General features: G+C 39.2%; 1 protein-coding gene across 8 annotated transcripts in view; it reads right to left on the bottom strand.

Moving 5' to 3' along the window:
• SCUBE1 (signal peptide, CUB domain and EGF like domain containing 1) overlaps nt 1-23162 on the bottom strand; it is a 205507-nt gene that overhangs the window by 126687 nt on the left and 55658 nt on the right. For all 8 annotated transcript variants that reach the window (XM_086885181.1, XM_086885182.1, XM_086885183.1 and 5 more), the window contains one exon: nt 15141-15275. In XM_086885181.1, the coding sequence (XP_086741307.1) occupies nt 15141-15275 (135 nt within the window). The remainder of the gene's footprint in view (nt 1-15140; nt 15276-23162) is intronic.

Here is a 23162-nt window from a genome sequence, read left to right as displayed (position 1 = left end):
GAAGTGGAAAGCAAGATACAACAGAGCTGTGGAATAAATGGGCTGGTGAGGGAGAGCACATACCACAAAAAGCAGTGCGAGGGGGAGAGTGGAAATCCTTGGCTCATCTGGTCAATTTGCTGCTAAAGAAGTATCAATATAGAAGATCACAAATAATTTCATGAAGTGATAACACACCTGTTGCCTAATAAGCTGTGTAGAAACATGTTTTTTTCCAATTCAAATGGCACCGTCAGAATTCCATTCCAAAGGAGATGTAAAACTACTTTCACATACACCAAGCTGGAAGCACAGAATTAGGCAAATGCTTTCAGAGAAGTTTCTGTCAGCCTGCAATAAATACCTGTGGTTGCTATCACTCTAATAATTTGGCAGCTAAATGTTGTTTCTAACACTGTTTGGAACATGTCATGAGGAAAAACCATACGTACAATGTTACTTTCACAGAAGAGAAGAAAATATGACAATGATAGCCACCACATACACTTTTTCCGTAGGGAATGGAGTTTGGATGGGAAGATAAGGGGAATATCATCTATCAGAAAGCAAAGCAGAAATACTACCTACTGAGAAGACATCTCATTTTTTGACATCCAACTTCATAAATAAAGCAAACAGGCTGCTAGTCAGTCTATATCCTATACAAATACTGGAAATGCCAACTGTCTGGGAAGAAGAAATAGAATGCTATACCCTGGTATGTGCACTAATTTGCTAACTGCTCTGTGGCTTCAATCCAGCAAAACACTTAAGCACATGAATAGTCACAACAACAAAGGTCTGAAAGACTGCCCATATATTAAAGTAAATTGCAGTGTAGGAACAAGACTCTTCCGTGCTTTCATTAAAGCCCACAAAACTCAGAGAAGAAAATCAATGCTGCCTCCCTTGGGTACAGCAAGCAAGGAGTGGAGTCACAGCAGCTGCTTTTAAGGATAGCTTAGGTAAATGTATTTACAAAATGCATATGTATTTGTATACACAAATTTGAAATATACATACATTGGTGGTTTAACATTGTTTTCTAAGCCAAAAAGGAAAAAAAAACCCTAAACTTGTTTTCTAGTTGAAATACAAAAGGGCTATTTAGCTATGAAAAAGCTTCCAAACCTTTTACTTGGCTTGCTTTTATGGTTACACAGAGTTTGCCATTCAATGAAATATGTTGCTGTGGTATTTCCCTGAGTTTAGTTCAGAAGAGGAATCTGAATAAAATGTCAGTCTGAGCCATGCAGCGATTGTAGCTCACACAAATCAAATGTCACGGTTCAAGCGGGTGTGATGATAACACTGGGTGGGGGCACAAGGGAGAGAGATGAGTGAGTCTGGAAGGTGATATTGCAGGGTCTAGGTCAGGGGAGAAGTGAGAGCTGCATGGGAAGGATCAGTGTAGCATGGGCATGATGAATATATTGCTATTTGAGAATAGTTACCTGTGATCAGGATTTACTCAGATGGTGCCATTAAGGCACTCAAAAAACATTTTCTGGTTGCCTCAGGGAACAAAAATCCTTTATTATCTGAACAAGAATATTACCAAAAGCACCATTTTAAAGTATAATTTCTGCTTTTACTGCCACTAGTATTTACATTCCTCTTACTTCTCTGTTTGAATGCTACAACCAGCAGCTAACACAGACACACAGTGGGCATTTGAAAGCAAATACATCTTCCTCAAAGCAGCAAATTTGATCCCATTCCTGTCACAAACAGTTAATTTGGGGGGGCGGGGGGGGGGCACTCAGCATCAGATTTCATGTGGAGGCACCTGAAATAGCAGTCCTATGTTATTAGCCATTGAAGACCAGATGCTATCAAGAACACAATGAGTGCATGTCTAATCTGCAAGTTGTATTTCAGAGATGAATGAAATGTTTACAGGGTAATATTGGTGTGAAAGTAGAAGAACCTGCTTCTCTCAGAACTCTTTATGCTCTGCTGGCACATTCAGGGTGAGAAACAGCCACTCTGTACACAAACCACACTGCTGCTGTCATACCATTGCTCTTCTGTGCTTTGAGGCTTATTTATCATTGCAGTATAGTTTCTTCACCCTAAAACTAGCAGGCTCTCTTTTGTGCCACAATGAAGAGCATCACCTGCTTATAGCTCTGCTCTTATTACCATAACAATCATTAGAAACTTTTGGGAATAGTAGGCTGTGTAATTGCACTGCAAGTATATTCTTCAGGACTGAATTGCCTTTAAGCTACTTAATACCTGGTTTCTTTTTTGCTTTTTACTCTCTTTCTCACAGCTCTACATAGAACCTAGAGTCATTTCTCTCCTATAGTTTAGTGAAATGACTTGCTGATTTCTTCTGCAGGAAGTGAATTGTAGCAGTTATTCCTGACTTTCTTTACCTGAGCAATGGTGTAATCCAAAGAAATGAGGATGGTTTGCTTCACCTTCTGATTCAATCTCTCTTGTTGGCAAATGTTCACAGTCTCATGATGCCAGTTCAAATCCTGCTGAAACTGCTGGGAGTCAGAACAGGTTTGATCAGGCTTGGATCTCATCCGCACTTCAGACAGAACACTGCAACAGTCTTTGGAGCAGTCTTTGGCCTCTACAGATTTCATAGCCTAGAAATGCTGTATTTCATCTAGTCATGATGTATTGATTGTAATTGATATTCCATTTTTTAAAAAAGAGCAAGAAGGTGAAAAGATAAAATGAGTGATGCACTGGCAAAGCTGCACATGGAAATAAACATGAGATATCCTAGCAGCATAACTGGATTGTAGCAATCCTTGGCTTTAATGGTCTAAGTAAAGAATGGTGAAGAAAATCCTTAGGAAGCTACAAGCTGTTTGCCAGAGGTCAGCAGAAGACTAAAGAGTGCAGTCAATATTGCTGTGCTTGTGTGAACACAAAGAAATAGAATTCTTCTTGATAAGCAGCTGTATTTCATTTCTATACTTAGATGAAAAGCATCAGCTAAACACTGAACAGGTATTTTAATTTGGGTGGTATTTACTAGTGGTCAAGGTAAGCAGAAAAAAATGGCAGTGCTTTTCCTGACATCATGCCATATTGGAAATCAAGGAAATCCTGGTTTTGCCCATAAATGGACTTGTGGAAGTCCAAAGAGAGAATAAATATGAAAAAGAAAAAATTAGATGTCCTTCAACACGGCCACACTTCTGATCACAAAGCTGTTTTAGAGAAAGCTCAACTTTGTACAGCTCAGCACAGAAGTATCTCCATGAAATGTGTCATAAAACACACTAAGAGAAAACTAGGCCTTTGCAGGTGTTTTTGGAGGAAATGAAGAAACAAAACAACCCCTAAAATATTTAAACAAATGACATATAAATATGATGGAGGTTTATTTATTCACATTTTGGGTTTAGGTGCTTGATAACTAATAGGAAGAAGTGAATCTGATGGACATTCAGAAGTGCTAGAGACCAACTAGAGCTGAGTTAAACAACAAATTCACAGTCTGGACAACAGGAAAATTCCTTTAATCGCCAAATATCCCCTTTGCATAAAAACAACAAAAACAACGAAACTACAAAAGAGCTCTTCTGCTTCCATGGGGGAGGATCCTTTAGATCCTTTTAAAGGCTCTAATTACTGAGTATTACAACTGGTGTTCTTTGATTTTATTGTTTTTCTGGCATTTTACTTTGCTATGAGACTGTTTTATGGAGCATTTTGGTGAGCTCCTGATAGGCAATCCTCCAGACTAGTTCAGTGTTCAATGGGCCAGTAAGTGGTCAGCTTCTCTGAGAGACAGCACATCAATGACAGCTCACTGTCCCGTTCTGGGAATTCTAGAACGACTGAACAGCACACAGTATTTTGAACTAATGCCAAATGCTCAAAAGTCCTGCTTAGATCTACACATAGAGCATTTTCAAAGTAAATCTCCAGGTGAATGTACTGCCCAGGATTTAAATATGAGACACAGATTAGCCTAGGAAACTACAAATACTGCTTTAAAACATCGCATACAGGTTTTTTGCTTGCTATTTTTTTGATATGTGTTTCAGACCCAAGTTACAGCAGAACAATTAAATAACCATTAAGCATGCACTTAGGCCAAATGATAGCTTTTCCTGGGAAAAGGGAGCTCAGAAAGCATTTTGTCTGGAAAGGTGAGGAGCAGAATCCCAGTCCTGAAGAAGAGCAGGCAGACAAACAGCTGTTGCCCAGGCAGGGCAGTTTCACCTCCAGCACCCCAGGTGTGCCCTTCAGCATAGCCAGCAGGACCCTTTGGATTTGTTTTGCTCATTTTTTCCTGCAAAGCTCCCCCAACACTGGAAGATTTCATCTGTGAAAGGATTTCATCTGTCTGGATTCAGAGACACTACCAGGAGCACCCTCCTGCAACCAGAAAATCAGGCTTCATGTTTGAGCTGCACCTTGTACCAGCCTCTCTGCCTGACGAGAAGCTTCATGGATTCTCAGTGCCATACAATAGCCACCCACAGGGGCAGATGAAGCTGACTAAACACCACTTCTACACCGTGCCAATACCTCCATGTCCAAATGTTTCAGAGTTTTGAAGTTTGTGATGATGGTGATGATTATTATTATTCCAGAAAAATCAGCTAATTCAGAAAACAAAATTTGGCTTAGTGGGAGAATACACTTTCAAAAATAATTCTGACTACATTTTGCTGGCATGTTCAGGTGGTTGCATTCCTCCTCACTTCCCAGAACCTATCCATTTCCAATGTCAATTTTGCTGCCTTCCCAGTACAAAGGCACAGTGCAGAGAGTCAGCAGGCATCCTGAATTTCAGTGAGAAGTCAAGCTGCCTGGCACCATCAGAAATTTTTCAATTTACAACATGGAGCCAATAGACAACAAAGGGAACAAAAATGTGGGAAGGAAAGGCAGGAGAGAACAGGATTTGCAAAACGCACTGTTATCCACCAGGCTCCCTGTGCTGCACTTTGACCTCTAAACATGTACACACAGTTCATCAATCACTGATGTTAAAGTGCACCAGGGATGAAAGAAGGGCATTAAATAACAGACCAACAGAATGGGGTTTGGGGTATCTGCATTCTGTTCATAGTAGGTGCATACATAAAAACAGATACTCAGCTTAACAAAACAGATTTGGTGAAATCAACACAGTATCAATTAAACTGCATGCACTGATGAATGATCCCATCACAGGTTTTCTGGAAAGTTCTTGTGATTTCTACAGCCTTCCTGTGTAACTCTAGGCAAACTGTTTAATTTTTCTGCCCCTCACATCTATAAGTTACAGTTCATGGGGTAATAACTCCTCTTTCAGAAGGGGCAAAGTCCTGAGGCAGTTTTTGTAAACTCCTGTGACATCTGCTAGCCAATTAGTGATTAGAACAGCAAATAAGTAGGAGTTCACTTCAGAAGAAGCAGAGGGAGAAGAAATACACAGCATAAGAACATTCACATCCCTGCTTCCCCATCATGGCATTTGTAGCTTTTACAAAGAAATGTCAGTTTAAATAACCAATTTTCATTACACTAAATACTGAAATGCCAACATTAATCACGTGGATTTGTTAAAAATTAATGTTTTATCAAGGAAGCTCTTAGATTTGGCCTTTCTGCTACTTTGCTGTTTGATATGGATTGAAGATAGCAGCTATTTTACCATTGTCTGCCCATGTAAAGTGTAGGCAGAAATCTGCCAGCTCTGGTAAATCACCAGTGTAGCACAATGCTTGCAGAACCCAAGTGGATAATATGGGCTTACATGGCCTGTGCATGATTAAGCAAGCTATAAATACAAAATTTTGAAAGAACTTTGAACTCCAGAACAAAGGGGGCCAAAAGTGATGTTGCTTTTAATCCAAGGTGAATGCTTTATGATGGAATAAGAGAAGAAGGATTACTTGCAGCTTCTCAGCCCTGATAAATCAGGTGCAGCCTTTGGAAAATGATTAGTCATACTATGCATCATGCACAAACCCTAGGTTAATCGATTTGCTGCACAAGCTCAATGCTTTTATCAATAATGAACAGTTTAGACGCTCTCCTCCCCCTGTTACACTTAACACCTCTGTTTCTCCATTTCTGGAATCCTGGGAGCAGCAAAGCAGGGAAATCATCCTGATGTCTTGCTCATGATTGCAGGTTGACTTTGCAATCTCAGCACACAATCTATTCCACTGAGAAAAGATGACATTCCAAAGACACTGCTACTATGATTGTCCTGTGACTATACTGTGGCTTATACAAGAGAGAAGTTACGTACATGAAAACTCTAAGGGAGTGGATATTGTAAAGAAATGTAACTGGTAAGTCAGGGAATTAAGGAGAGAGAAATGTGGATTTTTGCCTTATGTTGTTTCTCACCCTTCATTTTATATCTATTCTCCTCTTCACCTCATTCCCACTTGGGTGGCTGTTTCTCCTTCTCTTATTTTCTGCTTGCCTGACATACCTTTGTCTCACTCCCTTCTTCCTTTGTGTTCCCTCTTAAAATCTCGTGGTGTTCCTACAAAGATCTTGTTTTGAAAGCATTCACAGTGACTTCTAAGATATTAAATTTAACAAAGCATGCAAGTCTTCTTAGGCTTGAAATATACATGACTATTAAATATATGCATCTCCCTTCTTATTTCCATTAACTCCTAAATTAATTCAGGGTAGCTCAGAGCAACCTCAAACATAATTACATGGAATAATTAATTGCATGGAATAACTAATAGAACTGATGAAATGCATGCCACATACAGGAGGCTAACACTTTATATGAACAGACATTTCCTATTCATATCTTGAATTTCTCCTGGTTTATAACCAGAAACACATTGCAGTATCAGTCTCTAGAACTCCTGCTGCATCACATCTCTGAGATTTGTCATGGATAGCAGAAAAGAAGAACAGTGCCTGCAACATGGCCTGTGACCGATTTCTCTGCACAGTGAAAAATACCAGACACACATAGAGACACCCATCGTGACTACAGCAAGTACAAAAGATGCTGAGCATCTTTACAGAGTATTCAGAGCAGGCCCTGCCTTTGAGACACATGACAAATGCAACATATGGTATACTTAAAACAGAGTCCATTTGTTGTGCTATGTGTGAATGCAAGCTTTTTTCCCAGTACGCTCTGGCTTAATAACCTTCCCAGATCTTTCTCACCTGATGTTTCAGTCAACTGGATGCTAGAGGCCTTTAAAAAAAAGTCAGTTCTTTCATTTAGTATAATCTTGCTATATCCAAAGTAGACAGCATGAACAGAACATTGGTTCACTTCCAGTGCTATTGAATAACTGAGTGTGAAAGCCTCTTTTGCCTATTTTCTCTTTTTAATATTTTTCTTAAGGTCCTGCTTTCCAGTGTGTTTTCCCGTTCATGTGTATCATTTTCCTGTCTTGTCAGCAATGCCAGTCCCTCAGCTGCTGAGCTCCAGCCTGCTCACTGCACTTTCTGTCACACAAGTGCGGAGAATTTCTGATCTGACTTACAAATTCTGTGCTGCCCCTGGCAAGATGGCTGGCTGTCATGATGCTGCAGGGTGTTTCAAACAGCTGCTCTTTCCAAGGCATACTTCTTTGCACCTCCAGCTTAAATTGCCCCCTTTAGTTTTCATCCTTTCCACACCAAAAGGCACTGGCAACGGAACCATGCAGAAACAACAACTGTACCATTAAACAATTTCAGATTCTTTCTCATTGAGAAATTACCTGCATGTCCTAGTTTATCACTTAGTCATATTCAGCTGTGCATTGACTGTTCAAGCACTATATATGTGTGTATTTATATATATATATGTGTGTGTGTGTGTGTATATATATATATATGTGTGTGTGTATATATATATATATATATGACTTCTAGATTACATACCAGGTGATGTTTCCTAGCACATCTAGGCTGTGCTTTTTTTTGCATTGTTTTGTTTTGTATTTTATTTTTAAAATAAAAATATTTATGTCTGTTGTGATCAGTATGCTTAAATCTGGTACCTGTTGAAGGACAGCTTCTGCACAACACTCTTGGAATTCAACCCCAGATTTTGGCAAAATCTGGCCATCTGCTTTTGTTCCTGAGTGTTGGGAGACTTTTCCTTTGAGTTTCAATTAATTATCCTCCTAACTCTTGGTTTTCTATTGCATTCAATCTCAGCTGAAGCAAAGCAACAATAGGTACTGACTACTCAACAAAATTTGGTTTTCCTTCTGAATCAAAATTAATTCAAAGTCCAAGAAAAAAGTTTTTTTCTTTTGGAAGGAAAGTGAGCTACAAAACCGAAGTAGAACATGTAGAGACTTGGTCACATTTTGCTGTGTCTAAGTATGGTACTAGTCTGAATTGGTCCCTAGGAACTTGACAGAGGACTGCAATCAACTTTACTTGGTTGTATCTAACTCTGCAACTTGGGATATGCTGAAAATCTATCTTGATTTCATGTCATAAAACATTTTCTCACATCCTGGTTTCTGTCTGGACTGCTCTGAGCAACAGAACTGCAGTTGCTCTCATGGATGGGATTTCTCCTGCAGTCCAGACACAGTCTTAGACAATATGGTAATATTTTCTTTATTGTTTCTTTTTATTTTCTTACATATAAATGCATCTGAAACCTGCAGCCTCAGGTTTCAGATGCATTTAAAATTTCTTGTAAGCCAAAAGTGGCATGCCTTTGTCTCCAATTCTATGACATCATAAGCATTTAAGCTGACAGTTATTGAAAGTCTTAAAGTGAAAAGCTAAGGGGAAAAAAGAAGTATCAACAAAATAGTACTGAGAATTTTTAAACTTAAAACTCTGATTCTTCAGTTTTATTTGGACAGACTTAGTTTTATTTGAATAGTACTTAGTAGGCAGCTACAAAGAGGATGGAGGCTCTCTTTTCACAAGAAGCCACAAGGAGAAAAGATAAAGAGCAATGGTTACAAGTTGCACTGACCAAGGTTTTATTGGTTTTATGACCAAAGGAAGACAATTTTTACAATGAGAATGACCATTCAGTGAAACAACCTCCCTAAGGACATAGTGGAGTCACCATCACTGCTGATGGTGGTTTTCAAGATGTGACCAGACAGGGCACTTGGTATTTTCATCCAGGCTCCCTTTTCCACAGAAGGCTAGAGGTCCTTTCCGACCTGGGCTGTTCTAGAATTTTATGAGACTACTTAGTACTACATCTAGCCCTAAACTTTCACCTAAAACTGATTTTGTGGTTCTGTGATGATTTCTGCTTCCCCTCACAGCTGAACTTAAGTCAGGTTACACTTAAGCTGGTTTTACACCAGTTTCATTTTACTAGTCCTAATCATAATAAGTCATTTGTATATGAAAGGAGGGAGATCAGGTCTAACAGAAATTACATTTTACTCATACCCAGGTATTTTCACCTGTTGCATCTTCCTTCCAGACAAGCTAAAAACTCTTTCTGTTTCAGAGGAATAGAAAAAGAAAATGCAAGGTGCCCTTCACACAGGCTGCTGGAGCAAACAAGACTCCTGGAACAGCAATTTTTGTGGGTTATACACATTTTTAAAAAGTTATACATTCCTAACAGGACCCACTGAGATTTAGAATAGCTTTTCTATATCTATATCTCCTATATTCTGTGAAAAAAAAATAAATTAAATATTTTATTCTAAATGCACCATGGGAATATATAAAGAGACAAGTTTCTATTATACTTTGATCATAATGTGTGCAGTTTTAGGAGAAGGGTTCCAAGATCACACTATGTTCATGCAGATAAAACTGCTGCTGCTTGAAATGTTTTCTTATTTTATCTATGAACTTATTTCCTTTCTAAAATTTGCTTTACATGTATTTCTTTACAATCCTATTAGAATTCTAACCAAAAAAGAAAAATAGGATTATTCTGTGAATGGGACATCTGCACTCAGAGTAGCCATGGTGAAGCATGTTCAGGTAGTGGACTAATTTAACTGGTTACATCATCATGGAAGAGCTTTCATAGTTGAGATGAAAAACTCAGTCTTGTACTTCATAAAGTCTGGAACAGTGCTGGCAACACTCAATTATTTAAAGTCACCCTTCCACATGAATTTAAATATGAATAGATTATTGTGCTTTCTGTAAAAAAAACACCTCTTTCCTCTAAAGTGCTCTGCAGAAATTCTGAGTCACAATGACCTTCTTTCCCAGAGTCCCACAAGGAATATGCACCAGAGATGGGAATAAAGAATCCCAGAATCCCAACTGAGTGCCCAACTGAGTCCCCAGTGACTGGGGACGGTGCTTCCTCCCAGAAAGTCCTAACACATTATTCTACCACTGCAAAATCACACTGAACTGAGAAAACACATGAAGAATAAAAATAAATCAAGGAAAATAGTAAGGAAAAAAATTGAACAAAGGTGGCTTTATAATCCTCAGAAGATGAAACTCAGTAGTTTGATGTCAGCTGACTAGTGGACTCCTATGCTACTACTGCAAAATTAACAAGGGTTTAACACATAATCAAGTTTAACAAGTTTCTGTGTATCAGCAAAAGCATGGTAAGTCATTCCACAGGCCTATTTATCAACTGCAAGACAATGTGGCTTGGCACATTTCTTTTCCCTCTGAGTCTAAACCTACACACTTTTAGTATAGAAAGAGACAAGCTGTTTTTGAGAATCCTGCTAAATTGTGGTAGCTTGACTTTATGTCAAATTCCCTAACTCTGCTAAGGCTAATGGGATAAAAGGAGGTGAAAAAGCATTTCCTTGCTAAGTGTTCCTTTAACAGGCTTGAAAATGACAGTGACAACTGTGTAAAAAGCTTTTTCACCACTTGATGAGACCACCACGATTTCAGCCTTCTATAATCTGGTATTTCTCCACCTCTTCTCATCTCCATATGTAACTGTCGCTCATAATTCACCTGCCTTTTCAGCTTACTTGGTGCTTGCTGTATAAAAACATTGGCAGTGAATGATGAGCAGACATAAAAGCATTAATATAGGTATGCTAGATGTAGACATCCAGGGGATGGAATCTAAAGGGGTTGAAGTATTCCCAGCCACAGAGCTCCTGAAGTACATTGCTTGTAGGCAAAAACCCTCTGTGCTTGCCCCTGGAGGTGGGACTCAGCTGGGAATTTGGGTAGGTGAGGCAGTTTGAAGCCAGGGCTCCTTCCCACAATACCTTTTGGAAGTTGTAATGCAAATAGAATGCACCCTACCCTTCACTGTGTTCACTCTGAGCTTCAGCAGAGAGACAGGCACTCTCTCTGTGTGTTTTGTCCATCAATCTGTAGGCACTCTATCTATTTTGATACTTTTAAAGCACAATTTAGATTTTTCACCAGCTTTCCTAAACTAGGACTTTAAGGATCTGCCCCAAGGCTTTGTCAAATTAGGGCTTTTGTCTCATCATCAAATTCAGTGAAAACATGCTGTAACCCACTAACCTGACTCAGTCACAGCAGTAGTATATGATAGCAATCTCCACATTTATTAAACACATGCTCCCTCTGGAGCTGGAGATGATACAGTAACAGCTGTTTTATTCAGGTTTCTCTATAAGTCATGAGGAAACAAACACAACCTTGTCTCTGCTATAATTCCCACTGTTCATATCAACTCATGCAATTAAGATATACAAAGATAAACAACTGTTAAGTTCTCCATAACTTCTACAATTTATTCTCCTTCCCATTATTTGTCCCTGTTCTTGCCATCATTATTGTGAGTAAACTAGCACTGAATCTGACTCAGCAAAGCAATATTAAGTTTTATGCAAAAATAAATGAGGTAAGCTGTCTTGGGCAAATTATCCTTCCAAAAGACACTGGGACTAAACATAAAAAATCAGTAGGCCTGTAATGAAGTGAAATAGTGGAAATGCTGGGACATCAGGGTTTGCTCTGACTTTAATGTCAGCCTGGCCTCCCACTAGACTTGACCCACAAAATTATTCTCTGTGGGTCATTAATGCTTTTTGTCTACAAGAAATAATAGCACTTCTGGATGGCAAGCCAACATGTCATTTGAGAAACAAGAACATAAGCCCCCAGTCATGAACTCCAATATGGCTTTTAACCACAACTTGTGGGTAGGAGCACAGTTACACAAATCACCCCAAAAACACTGGGACAAGCACAGTGCATCTCTGGAAGCTGAGAAAATTCACAGGGCAGCCAGCAATTTTAAGGAGGATATCTCTTATCAGAAGATAACATTCCTTTGCCTGGTAAGTGCAAAAAGGGATGTATTCCTTCCTCTGCTCAACTCTCAATACCCAAAGTCCTTTTAAAGGGGTGAAACTCCTTTACATTACTTGAATGTGCTGGTGATCAGCACCAGCTCTGCTGGTGTCTGAGGCAGGTGAGCTGGGCCTGTAGGCAGGGCATCCTTAGGCTTGGTGCTGCTCCCTCCCTTTTGAACTCATCCCAACTCCAGTCATGTCCTAAGCACCTTGCAATGCTTCTCTCTTTTTTCCCAAGGTGTTTGAAAACAGGAGGGAAAAGGTGGCAGCAAACTGCATGAAAAGCCTTGTGGCTGATGGTTTTAGACTAGCTGAGTTCTTGGAGAGACTTTAGGTAATGCTGAGGACATCTGTTACTGCACATGCATTTTACAGAGATAGAAATGCACCCATCCTGCAATGAATGGATCTCATTATGCACAAAGTCAACAAACTTGCTAAAGGGCTTTGGCAAGTCAGTGCCCTTGTGTCTGGATTGCAGTGCTGGCTGCATGGTGTGCCTTTGTCCACTCCAGCCCTGTTTATCAACAGAGGCAGAGTCACCATATAGCCCTGGGCACCAATCTGGATAAATATGTTGATGTGTATTTTTGTGTTCCAACAGTTTCTGGATCAGCGTTTACAAGTGATACCTACGAAAGTGAGTAAACACGGATATTAAAAAAAAATTTGCTTTCTCACTATGCATGTTTACTGCTTGCAGTTCAGTCACCTCTGACAAGAAGGTGAAAGAGATCATTTCATCTCAGTTCCTTCCTCTGGCATACCCACCTGATGTATTTCTGTGAGGCTCATGCCACGGCAGAGTAATGTTTGCTGTTATTGTAAATTGACACTTTACTTCTGAAAAGCTGCAAACCATTTGTTCTTAAAACATACTACAATCCCCACTAGTCTATTTGGTAGTTTGCTTGGTTTGTTTCAGATCTAAAATAATTTAAACACGTTGCTTCAAATTGAACATCCATGTTTTCTATGACATTTTCTTTGTAAACAAGTTAACACAAATATATTTTCCATGCATATTTATTATGTGCCCACAGCAGTGAGTATTCAAATCCGCTTTCCTAGACTTTCTGACAAACTAGGAATCCTCATTGCCATAAAAACATACCTTTTTACCCCAATGAAACTATTCCTTAGAATAAACTTTTGCCTTTATAGTCTCATTTTTAATTTATTTCATTAGTTTCTATCTCAAATAACTAAATTCTTTTTTTATTACAGCTGGGAAATTTTATAATGTGCAAATTGAAATAATGATTGTAGCACAGTACTCTGCAAGTGCTTTTCATTAAGCCTCCAGCTACTATTCCTTGCTCTGTTGGCTATCTTTGTGTCAGGGTTACTTTATGGTGGACAGAAATCTGGACAATTTAGGTTTAAAGAATTATTAAAAACCTATTAGATAACAACCTCAAACACACACTGGTTCATGTAGCTTAACTGCAAATTCTTGTCATAATCAAAATACTTTAAACTTAATAATCATGCTAAAAAGTGGACCTGTCAATATATTCCATACACAATTCTGAAAGTCAAAATCATTACTTGTCATTACAATTCTATTTAAGCAAACACACAGCTGTAGTGCATCTAAAAAAATCTTGGTATCTCCCAAGGGTAAAACTCACCTCTGGTTTGTGTAATGTTAGTTCCTACCTGAAAACCTTCTTTCCCTTCCCATTGGCTGTGACCTCCCTGCATCCCCTAATCACCCCTGCCCCCTGGTATAAGAGATAAGACCCAGGGCATTTCGGTCTCTCTCTTGGCCCGGATGGACAACAGACAATAAATCCGGGATTATTCCAGCAAGTTTGAGCCGCCTGTGTCTAGATACTTTGAGTCCGTGTTGTATCCACTCCAGGACCCCCTCAGCCGCCTGTGCCCTGAGACAATCGGGGCTCTAACCACAGGGGGTGGGACCGAGGGGTCCCCCCAAGAGAGGACTGCAACAACACACAGTGCCCGAAATACATCTACATTTCTGAGATGCTGAATTGCAGCAAAATTGTGACGTTATGCTTTCCTATCAACAGAACGACTAAACTCATACACTGTGTTCAAGTATGATTTTCTGGTTAGTATTAGATGCTTAAAAATAGTTCAGAAGCATCTGTGTGGCCTGTTGAAATTTACAGCATGCTTACACTGTTGATCACCAGTCTCGTCTTGCTAATTCGCTCTGTATTGCTTATTGGTAAGTGAGCTTGCTAGCATATATTCCCACTGATGCCAGAGACACAGAAGCCTGAATGAAAACTGAGAGAGTCCACTTAATTGCAAAGATTTATAGCTATGTTTTTTTCATATCTCCCTTTCCACTCAAACTTGCCTTCCATGTCTGACATCTATAGAAAAGGGAGAGCTGCTTATTCTAGTCCAAAACAGCAGCAGACAAGGATCAGTTCTGCAGTGATTACTTGTTTCTATTGCTTGTGCATAGGCAAGAGAGAAACTGTTTTTTAATCCACCCTAGGATAGGGTACTGAACCAAAGGAAAATCCTGTGTCAATATAGTATCAGCCATGATCAGTCTGCAATGAAATAATGAGCTACATGACTGGCAAAACCCCCCCTAAACTGTGTAATTTACAGAATTAACAAACTGCTCATCTGGATTTAAGATACTGTGCTTTCTGAGGTAAAACACAGGTACACCATTATCCAATGGTGTACAGACAATAAAATAGACAGATTTTTAATTTCCGGAAACTCAGAAGCAGAAAGTTACCATTTGAAAATCTGTCTCTGCCTGCACAAAGAGTCTCCTGTGTGAACCAAGTATAATTTGTGTGTCAAACCAAAGTCTGTTTCTTTGTCTTATTTATGGCTCTGCTACAAGTTTGGTTAGCAGAGGAATCAATCAATCTGAACTAGTAAAATGATTTTGGGAGCTGTGGAGATTAAAAAACTAAAAGCCCAACAAATCACAAACTGTTTCAGCTTTTCTGAGTGAACAGGGTTATTCTAAAGAGCACATTTTACACGCTGAAAACTTACCAACGGAGCGATGAATGCAGGTGTGCTGGTTATCACTCAGGAAAAAGCCCTCTTTGCACTGACATTCGTAGCTGCCCATAGTATTTACACAGATCTGCTGGCACCCTCCATTGTTATCCATACACTCATCAACATCTAGAAGACAGAAGGAAAAAGAAATTCAGTATAATGTACAGATTCAGAATATAAATCTAGAAGAGTGAGGAACACACAAAAAGAAACGTAAATTAAGCTAATGAAGATTACCCAAATCAGTTAATCCAAATTAATCCCTCTAATTATTTTTCCTGCATCCTAGGCTTAAAGTTAACATGAAAAAAAACCCCAAAACAAAACCTCAAACAGTGGGGAGAAGAATCCCCCTATGTCTTCATGTATTATGAACTGCAAGTTGATTTCCAATGCACAATGAACATGAACAACCTAAAAAAGCTGTGACCCCATCTGCCAAGTGTGTTGTTGCACTCTGTCATTCCCACTCCACTTGGAAAGACATACTTCAGGTCTACAGTAATTTCTAGCAGGGGTAGCAGGCAAACACAAAGGGCATTACTGGGTGAAAAGAGTCTTTACAGAGTTCTGGTCTTGAACAGAACAGCATGTTTCAATTACTGGAGTCATAACCCCCTACTTTGTCAGTTTATTTAACGTTGTTTAGTGAAAAGAAGGCTTCACATGTTCCATGTCTGTATTGTCATTTTAATAGGCAAATATATAAAACCACAATGGCAGCATTAGCTACTGGCTGTTTTGAGGGCTATCCCCCATCACTTCTCTTTGGCATAACTGTTTTTATGCTGTAGTGTTTAACAGACACATAGGTATCAGCATTGGGAAACCACTGCCATTATTAGGTATCTGGCCCACATTCAACTTAGCGATTCTCTTGTTTTGCTCATGAAAGAGAGTCATATTTATTTTTTGCTTTTTTCTTGCCACCTTAAAATTCCATGTTTTCCTTTTCCATGAAGACTCTTCAGCCAGTTAAGTTATTTCTATGTGCCAACATGTCGGCAATGGAGTTGGTGTGTGTTTTGATTTCATTTTATTTTTGGAAGGGGCAAAAAACCCACAATAAAGCTAAATGATCCGCAATACTCCAAACCTCAGAATAGCTGGCACAGCTTCTGCAGAAATTAATTCCCCCAGGACTGGCCACAACACACTAAGGTAAAGCCAAGCTGCTTTTGCTGGTCCTGTTGCAAGCAAGGCCTGGCAGCTCTGAATGCAGGGCTGGGTGTGAGCTCTGGCAGCTTGCTCAGATACTGCTGTTTGTGCTGCCTTCGTGTGACAGCAGTTGTAGCTCTTTCTCACAGAGAAAAAAGCACTGGGGTAATTACAGCAGCACCCAGGGAAACCAGGCAGTCTCATTCTGTCTTGAACTACAATGCAACTGTATAGACAGTCCTCCTTTTATTTACCAGAAAATGTTAAGTGCAACCGAGGCAAATTCTCTGTATAAAAATCCTCCCCACCTTCAGTTCTTACTCTTTTCCAGATCTGAGCATTTTCACAATCCCTATCAGAGATTTTGGGAATGTTGAGGAAAAGGGGAAGAGAAGACTTTCCTTGCCTACCACTGCACAAGAAGAAAAATAAATAAGACATCTTGGTTAGACCCTTCCTCTGTCAGTCAGCAGGCCTTGCTGCCCTATCAGTGCCAGATCAACAGATCAGATCAGTGCCAGATCAGTGCTTCAGAACAGCAGCCTGAAATCTAGATTCTCCTCTCTTGAAAATTAGCTGAACATTTTCTGAAGGAATGTCTCAGTTGGTACATGCACAAACCCCAAATTATCTTCCAAATTATGTGGTCTTCCCAGAGCCCTGTTTATGGTAACACAAATTAACTCAAGCAGTTGCCTTTCAACTCTGATGAATTATCTGAAACTAATGCAATGATTTGTAAGCTTTTTTTTTTCTGCTCTTGATAGCAAATGCTAATGTTTTACCACTTCCATAAAGAGATCAATTTACCACCAAGCCCCATATCTGTATGCTAGAATTATTACAATCAAAGCTCTTTAAAAAGCTTTTCTATGAGGGATTTCTTCCAATTGTGTTCAATTAGTTGCCTCAAAATTATTTTAATGTGCATTTATGAGAAGGACTTGAAGAAAGAAAACAGCTGGGATCTAGGACTACTCTGTTTCTGTACTGCATGCCTTGCAATGGATCTTGGCCTGATTTACATGTTCTCTTCTCAGGTCTCAGTCCTACTAGGGTTAGGCTTTTTGGAGCATTTTGTATTACTGCAGTCTTAAAAGGCAGTATTGCTTACTATCCATCACACCAAGCAATGTATTAGAAATGGATGCCTGGAAAATATTTACTGAATTTTTCACTTGGTAAACTTCCTTTCCAATAAAGTCACTTTATGATCAGCCTATCAGTTTATTAATAACCCAGTTGAGAGAACAGCATAAAATAGTCTTCTGAAGTTATGCAAGAGAACTCCATTGACTACAAGAAGCTCAAGCTTTGGTATATCTGGCACAGTAATTCTTGAATTTCTCTCTGATTTTTTTCAAAGTTCACAAATGAAATACCTTCCGAAGGGCCTATTTCTTTTTTTTTTCATTGTGCATTTCTCATTAATCCAGCTCAAGTTATCCACCTGAATGTGGAAACATCGATAGTGCAGCATGGATGAGACTGAATTTTTTGGGATTAAGTTCCACAGAAACACTAAAATAAGCAGTCAGTTTTTCAATAAGGCTTTTTTAGCTCACGTTTTGCTGGCTTCTCTACATGTCAAACATGGCTGTTCACTGTTTTGAAAAAAACTGAGGGTAGATTCTCAGGAGCTTTAATTGGTGATAAGTCTGTGTGACAGTTTATACCTGCTCCCCAGGGCTGAACTAGAGATTTGAAAAAAGTAATGGCATAAAATCCTTTCACTCAAACACCTACTCTAAGGCCTAACTAAAAACATATTAAAAACTTTCAAACTGAGCACAAATACAAAGCTTAATTGGTTTATTACTCTGTTGTTAATAAAACAGAATTTTTCTCTTATTTTAGATCAAATAGACAGGTCTTCTTTCATAAACATTTGCATAATGTTTATGCATAAACATAAAGTGGTACAAAATCAGGTACCACTAATAATTCAGGATTAGATCGTCTCTCTGAGGACAGCAGTCTCAAGGTAGCAGGGGAAAGACTCCATTCCTTCAAAACTAGTGTATGGAAAGTCAAGTCCATTTCCTAGTCTTCTTCTATGACAAAAGTTTCAGTTTGGCCTCCCCACCCGAGAGTGTGCTGTTTCCTAATGTACATTACCCAGCTGAGTCTCAAAACCACACTGATGCAGGAAAATTTCGGCAAGTCTTCACAATCCAAACCCACAAAATAAGGTTGAAAGATTCTCACCTGAGCTGAGCTCAGATGGTTGTTCCATCTGATGGCTTCCCCAGCCCTCATCCTCAAAAAGAGGATGGAAGAACTAGCAGAGAGTGAATGCATGTCCTTAAGCCATTCTCTGTAATGCTCATTACAAAGAGCTGTCCTGTGATTCTGTTTGCCAAAGACAACTGCTGCTGGAAACACCTAGAAATAGCTCCGTTTCTACAGCTCTTAGCTGCTGCTTACCAGCACAAATAAACGGCACAGATGACAACCAGCACAAAAGCAAGAATTGCTGCTACAGAATTTAGACCAGTGACAAACCTATCTTTGCAGGGAGAGGAGCTCCTGGACGTTCGAGTGGCCAGTCCTCATCAAGGACAACCAGGTCCAGGGCAGGAGTCAGCTCAGGGAAAGGCTGGGAAAGGAGAAGGATCTTTCAATAGAAAGAGAGAGATAAAGGCTGCATAAATGCATACATATATAGCTAATCTATATCTATATATCAGAAGTATTATGCAAATGAATGCAGATTTCGATTTGCATAAGACCTCTAGCTTTTTGGCCCACTGCCTTCATATAATCAAACTCATGTTCAGTACCTTAGTAAGATGAGATCCTCTGGAGAGTGGTAGTGTGGAACAGTATCAAAGGGTAGGAAATATTGCAGCTGATAAAGATGAATGTTTTATTTATTAAATAAACAAATGTTTTCAGTTTCTCATTTAATTTATCTGATGAATTTTTCAAATTAACTTCACTGGTGTTTCACCCTGATTTGGCACAGAGCTTCCTGAAGTGTTTGGCCTAGAGAAGCTGTTCCAGTGAAGTGTCCTGTTTGGATACTATGGAGGAAGAAAGGTCTGCTAAGGGTACCTGAAACCAAAACCATGAGCAGGAAGACACAAAAGTGGAAACACTACACAGAGTTAATGCCAGGAACAGTATGTCCACTGTTTTCCTCCTCCCCTGATCTTCTCTTCCTTCCTTCTGACATTTTTCTTTCTTGTCAGCATTTTCATAAACACTTAAGCTCCTCAGAAATCTGAGTCTTCAAAATCTCCAAAGTACTTAGGAACCATAGTTAAATGCACCTTGCTGTGGCACCAGACTTCTAAAAACAGGATTTTGACTCATGATCCAGGGAGCTGATCCTGCTATTTTTTCCCCTCTATGCTACTCTTGAAAACTTTTGTAAGATATCTCTAAGATGCCTATTTTACCAGTGTAGAACATCATGACAGAAAGATGAAGCACTGATATCAATATTGCAGACTTTTCTCAAATGTTAGCAACAAAACACCACTTAGGATATTTTTCATTTATAAGGGAAAATATTAGCAACCACAAGCATGGAAAAGTGCCTGATTCTGGAATTTTAAAATTACTATATTCTGAATATTTTTGGTCAGAAAGCTGTCTGAAAGTCTAATTAAAATTTTAAAAAATCACATTCCTGGATTTACTACAGTCAAAATCCAAAATCACATCTACCCAGCATCTCTGACACTGTCCTTGTAGCTGATACTCAGGAGAAGACTGTAAAAATTGAACAGAACCATTGCAGACATGTTCTCACAGGTTTCAGCCATAACATACCTATCAACTTTCCTAAATCACTCCTTAGATCACTGTACCGCTGGATCTTTCCTGCGTGGATTTCCCTAATCTCCAATGAGCCAAACAAGATGGGGCAATTACTTCTGCAATTCAATTATGAGATTTAATTTTATTATCAGTTTTATAAATACTCCATACTTTCATTTGTTTCTAAAATACTGCTTCATAGTCTGGATGAATGCCCCCAGATTCCATTATTGTGAAGAAGCGTAAATATTCATTCACTACTTGCCTTTTCTGCATTTTTCTTCATCTTACAAATCCCCCTTAGCCTTGTACTGTCTCTGTCATCTATTCTGAACCCTGAAGCACAGCAGTATACAAATAAGATAATCACAGGAACAATTCAAATGACCACAGTAAATCATGTTTAAAACAAAATGCGCTCATTTCTAGGAGTTAACCTTTAATAAGAGCAGCATTTGGAACACACTCTTCTCACTTCTCTAATCCACCAAGTACTGTGATGCTCTGTTGGAGTGGGTGTCTTGGAAGATGGGATCTCAAGATACCCATGTAAGCCCGGAGTGAATCTGGCATGTAGAAGTGGTATCAGATCAGAGGCTGCAGGCAGGTGCTCCCGATGGAATGCTCCTACAAGCAGTGACATGCTGTGAAGGTAGGGAGGGTGATCCCTTGCAGCAGCTGAGGGGGCCATGGAAACAAGAATCACTGCTAATAGAAAGAGCTGCCAAACTATCTTCCTTAGACTGACTTCATCTGAGCATGGCAGGGAGAAATATTAGAGGCAAGAGACATTGCTACCTATGTACATAGCATTTCTACCTCCGCCAGATCTGAAATCTGACTTCACCAAAAATTTAAAAGCTAGGCGTAAATTTTCTGTTGTTCGTACATAGATTCTACTTTTTGTCCCCTCCTTTCAGAAACTGAAAAATCTGGTGAAGAAAAGGAGAAAGAGCACCACAGCCTTGAATTCAATGCTTTGTTCACTCCCACAGTTGCAAAAATATTCACTAGAGGTTTTGGTGAGGAAAAATGCATTTGCAGAAGATGGATCCTACAGTAGTCAATGTTTACTGAACTCGACATAAAAAACACCCCCCAAACCAACAAGAAGTGTGAAAAACTACCTTTCTCTGAAAGTAAAGCACATTTTACAGACTGGAAGAATAAAGAAACAATAACAAGAATGCTCTTGGGTGATGAATACTAAATAATTCTAAAATAATTGATTAATTAATTGATCCCTATAACCACTCTTACGTACAAGGATAGAACACTTAAAGTGATGTCTGTGATCTGTCTTGGAGAATTCAGTCTTTTAATGGGCTACAATCACCTATCCACTCCCACTCAGTGCCCACTGAGTGGGCTTCTTGTTTGCCTGCACAACTTAAAAAGGAGGCTTCAAATCTTTTCTGTAGCTATTTTGTGACACACAAATGTCACAACTTCAAGACAAGTGGAATGTCTTACACTTCACAGTACAAAAACACGGTGTAAATGAAGATGCAAGAGACTTCTTTGCTCTAGGAAACAAGTACAGCCCAGGAAATACACGTGGTAACTCACACTTTAACTCTGCTGAGACTGCTGCCCATTTGCTGAGCTGAGGGTAACAGCCCCATGGATATTGCGTGGGTGTTGCATCAAGTTCAACTGTCTTGAGGTCCCTTGTTTATTCCTCTCTAAAACAATTGGGGATGACTATCTGTCCTCTTAGGACACCAAAACCCTTTTCACAACTTTGAGCACTTCCAAAATAAACATCCAAGTCCCTGAATGTGATTTCTTAGCTTCTATCCTTTCAGAGGTAGCCTCCTGACAACGGTGCCTAAACACAACAAAGTTCCTGCTCAATTACTTGTTCATGTTATCCACTCTTTTGATTCAGGTTTTAAGACAATTTTGTGTGAATTGGATCACACTTCTTTACATCTGTGCCACTGTCTAGGGAATGCCAGAAGCCTCCAGCTTGGCATGAAGCTCTTTCTGTGAGGCACAGACATACACAGCCCCATTAGTGTAAGTTTGCAGTTTCCACTGACATATGGAATTATATGTAGGCACTCCAAGTGGTAAATGCTGAATTAACATTACTCCCTAAACTAGTGGAGGGAAGCTAATTACAGATACAAACAAGTAGCAGTCCAGATCAATTGAAGGAAAAATTTGAGATAAATTAAGTAAATTATTTAGTCCATTATAAGAATGCCCCTTACTTTGTCTTTTTCCTTTGCATCATTAACTGCTGCAGGATGAACTGAACTATCCTTCTTCCAGGATAATTACTGCTTATACCTGCTTCCTTTGGCATTTACTTATAGATCCTACCAAGATAAGAAAAATCTGGTTTGCATTGACTCAAAACTGCTTGGTGTTGGTGTTCTTGTTGTATTGTTATTATTGTTTCAATAATGGCAAAAGATTTTGTTGTGGCTTAAACAAACCATGAAACTTGACATGAAAAATGAGACTGTATCTCTGTCCCAAGGTGGTAATTTCCATTTTCCAGGTCTATACCACATGAAGTACTTCAGTCCTGAGCTCTGGCAATAAAAGCCTAGGAAATGGCTACATTGAAGATTTTCATTGTTATCTATCATTAACACAGTTAGGGGCCTCTCTAGATTCAGATGTGTGACTTTAATCTAAGCACTGCAGCATCCAGTAGGCTATGAAGTCATTCTTATGCTCTATATGGATAATACTCGAGGTCCATGAAAAGTGGAACAAATGGGAGAGACTCAAGCACACTCAAGCAAGTTTCAATACAGTGAAATGAGAACTATAGCAGGAGTAGAAAAATATTGGCTTATTCAGGTAAATTGGCTTAGTCAGACATTATCTACTCATTAAACTTCTTGGGGGAAGTGCTGAAATCCTTCCTGTAGGTCATATTAAAGTAATTATTTTTTCTTGAAAGTATCTCCATGAGTGAAAAGTGTTTTATAAACACAGTCTCAGTTTCTGAATAGTTTCAGAGAATGAATGCTTCCTTTGGCACTAAATATTTGGGAAAATGGGCGTTTTTGCCACCTGGGAAATGAGTTAAGCATTTCTACTCTCCTAAACATGAGCCACAAATAT

This window comes from Cyanistes caeruleus, chromosome 4 (genome assembly GCF_971803275.1).
Source record: "Cyanistes caeruleus chromosome 4, bCyaCae1.hap1.1, whole genome shotgun sequence".
In the NCBI taxonomy this organism is placed as follows: domain Eukaryota; kingdom Metazoa; phylum Chordata; class Aves; order Passeriformes; family Paridae; genus Cyanistes; species Cyanistes caeruleus.
The sequence above is the reverse complement of the archived record's forward strand: the minus strand, read 5'-3'. Positions and strand labels throughout refer to the sequence as shown.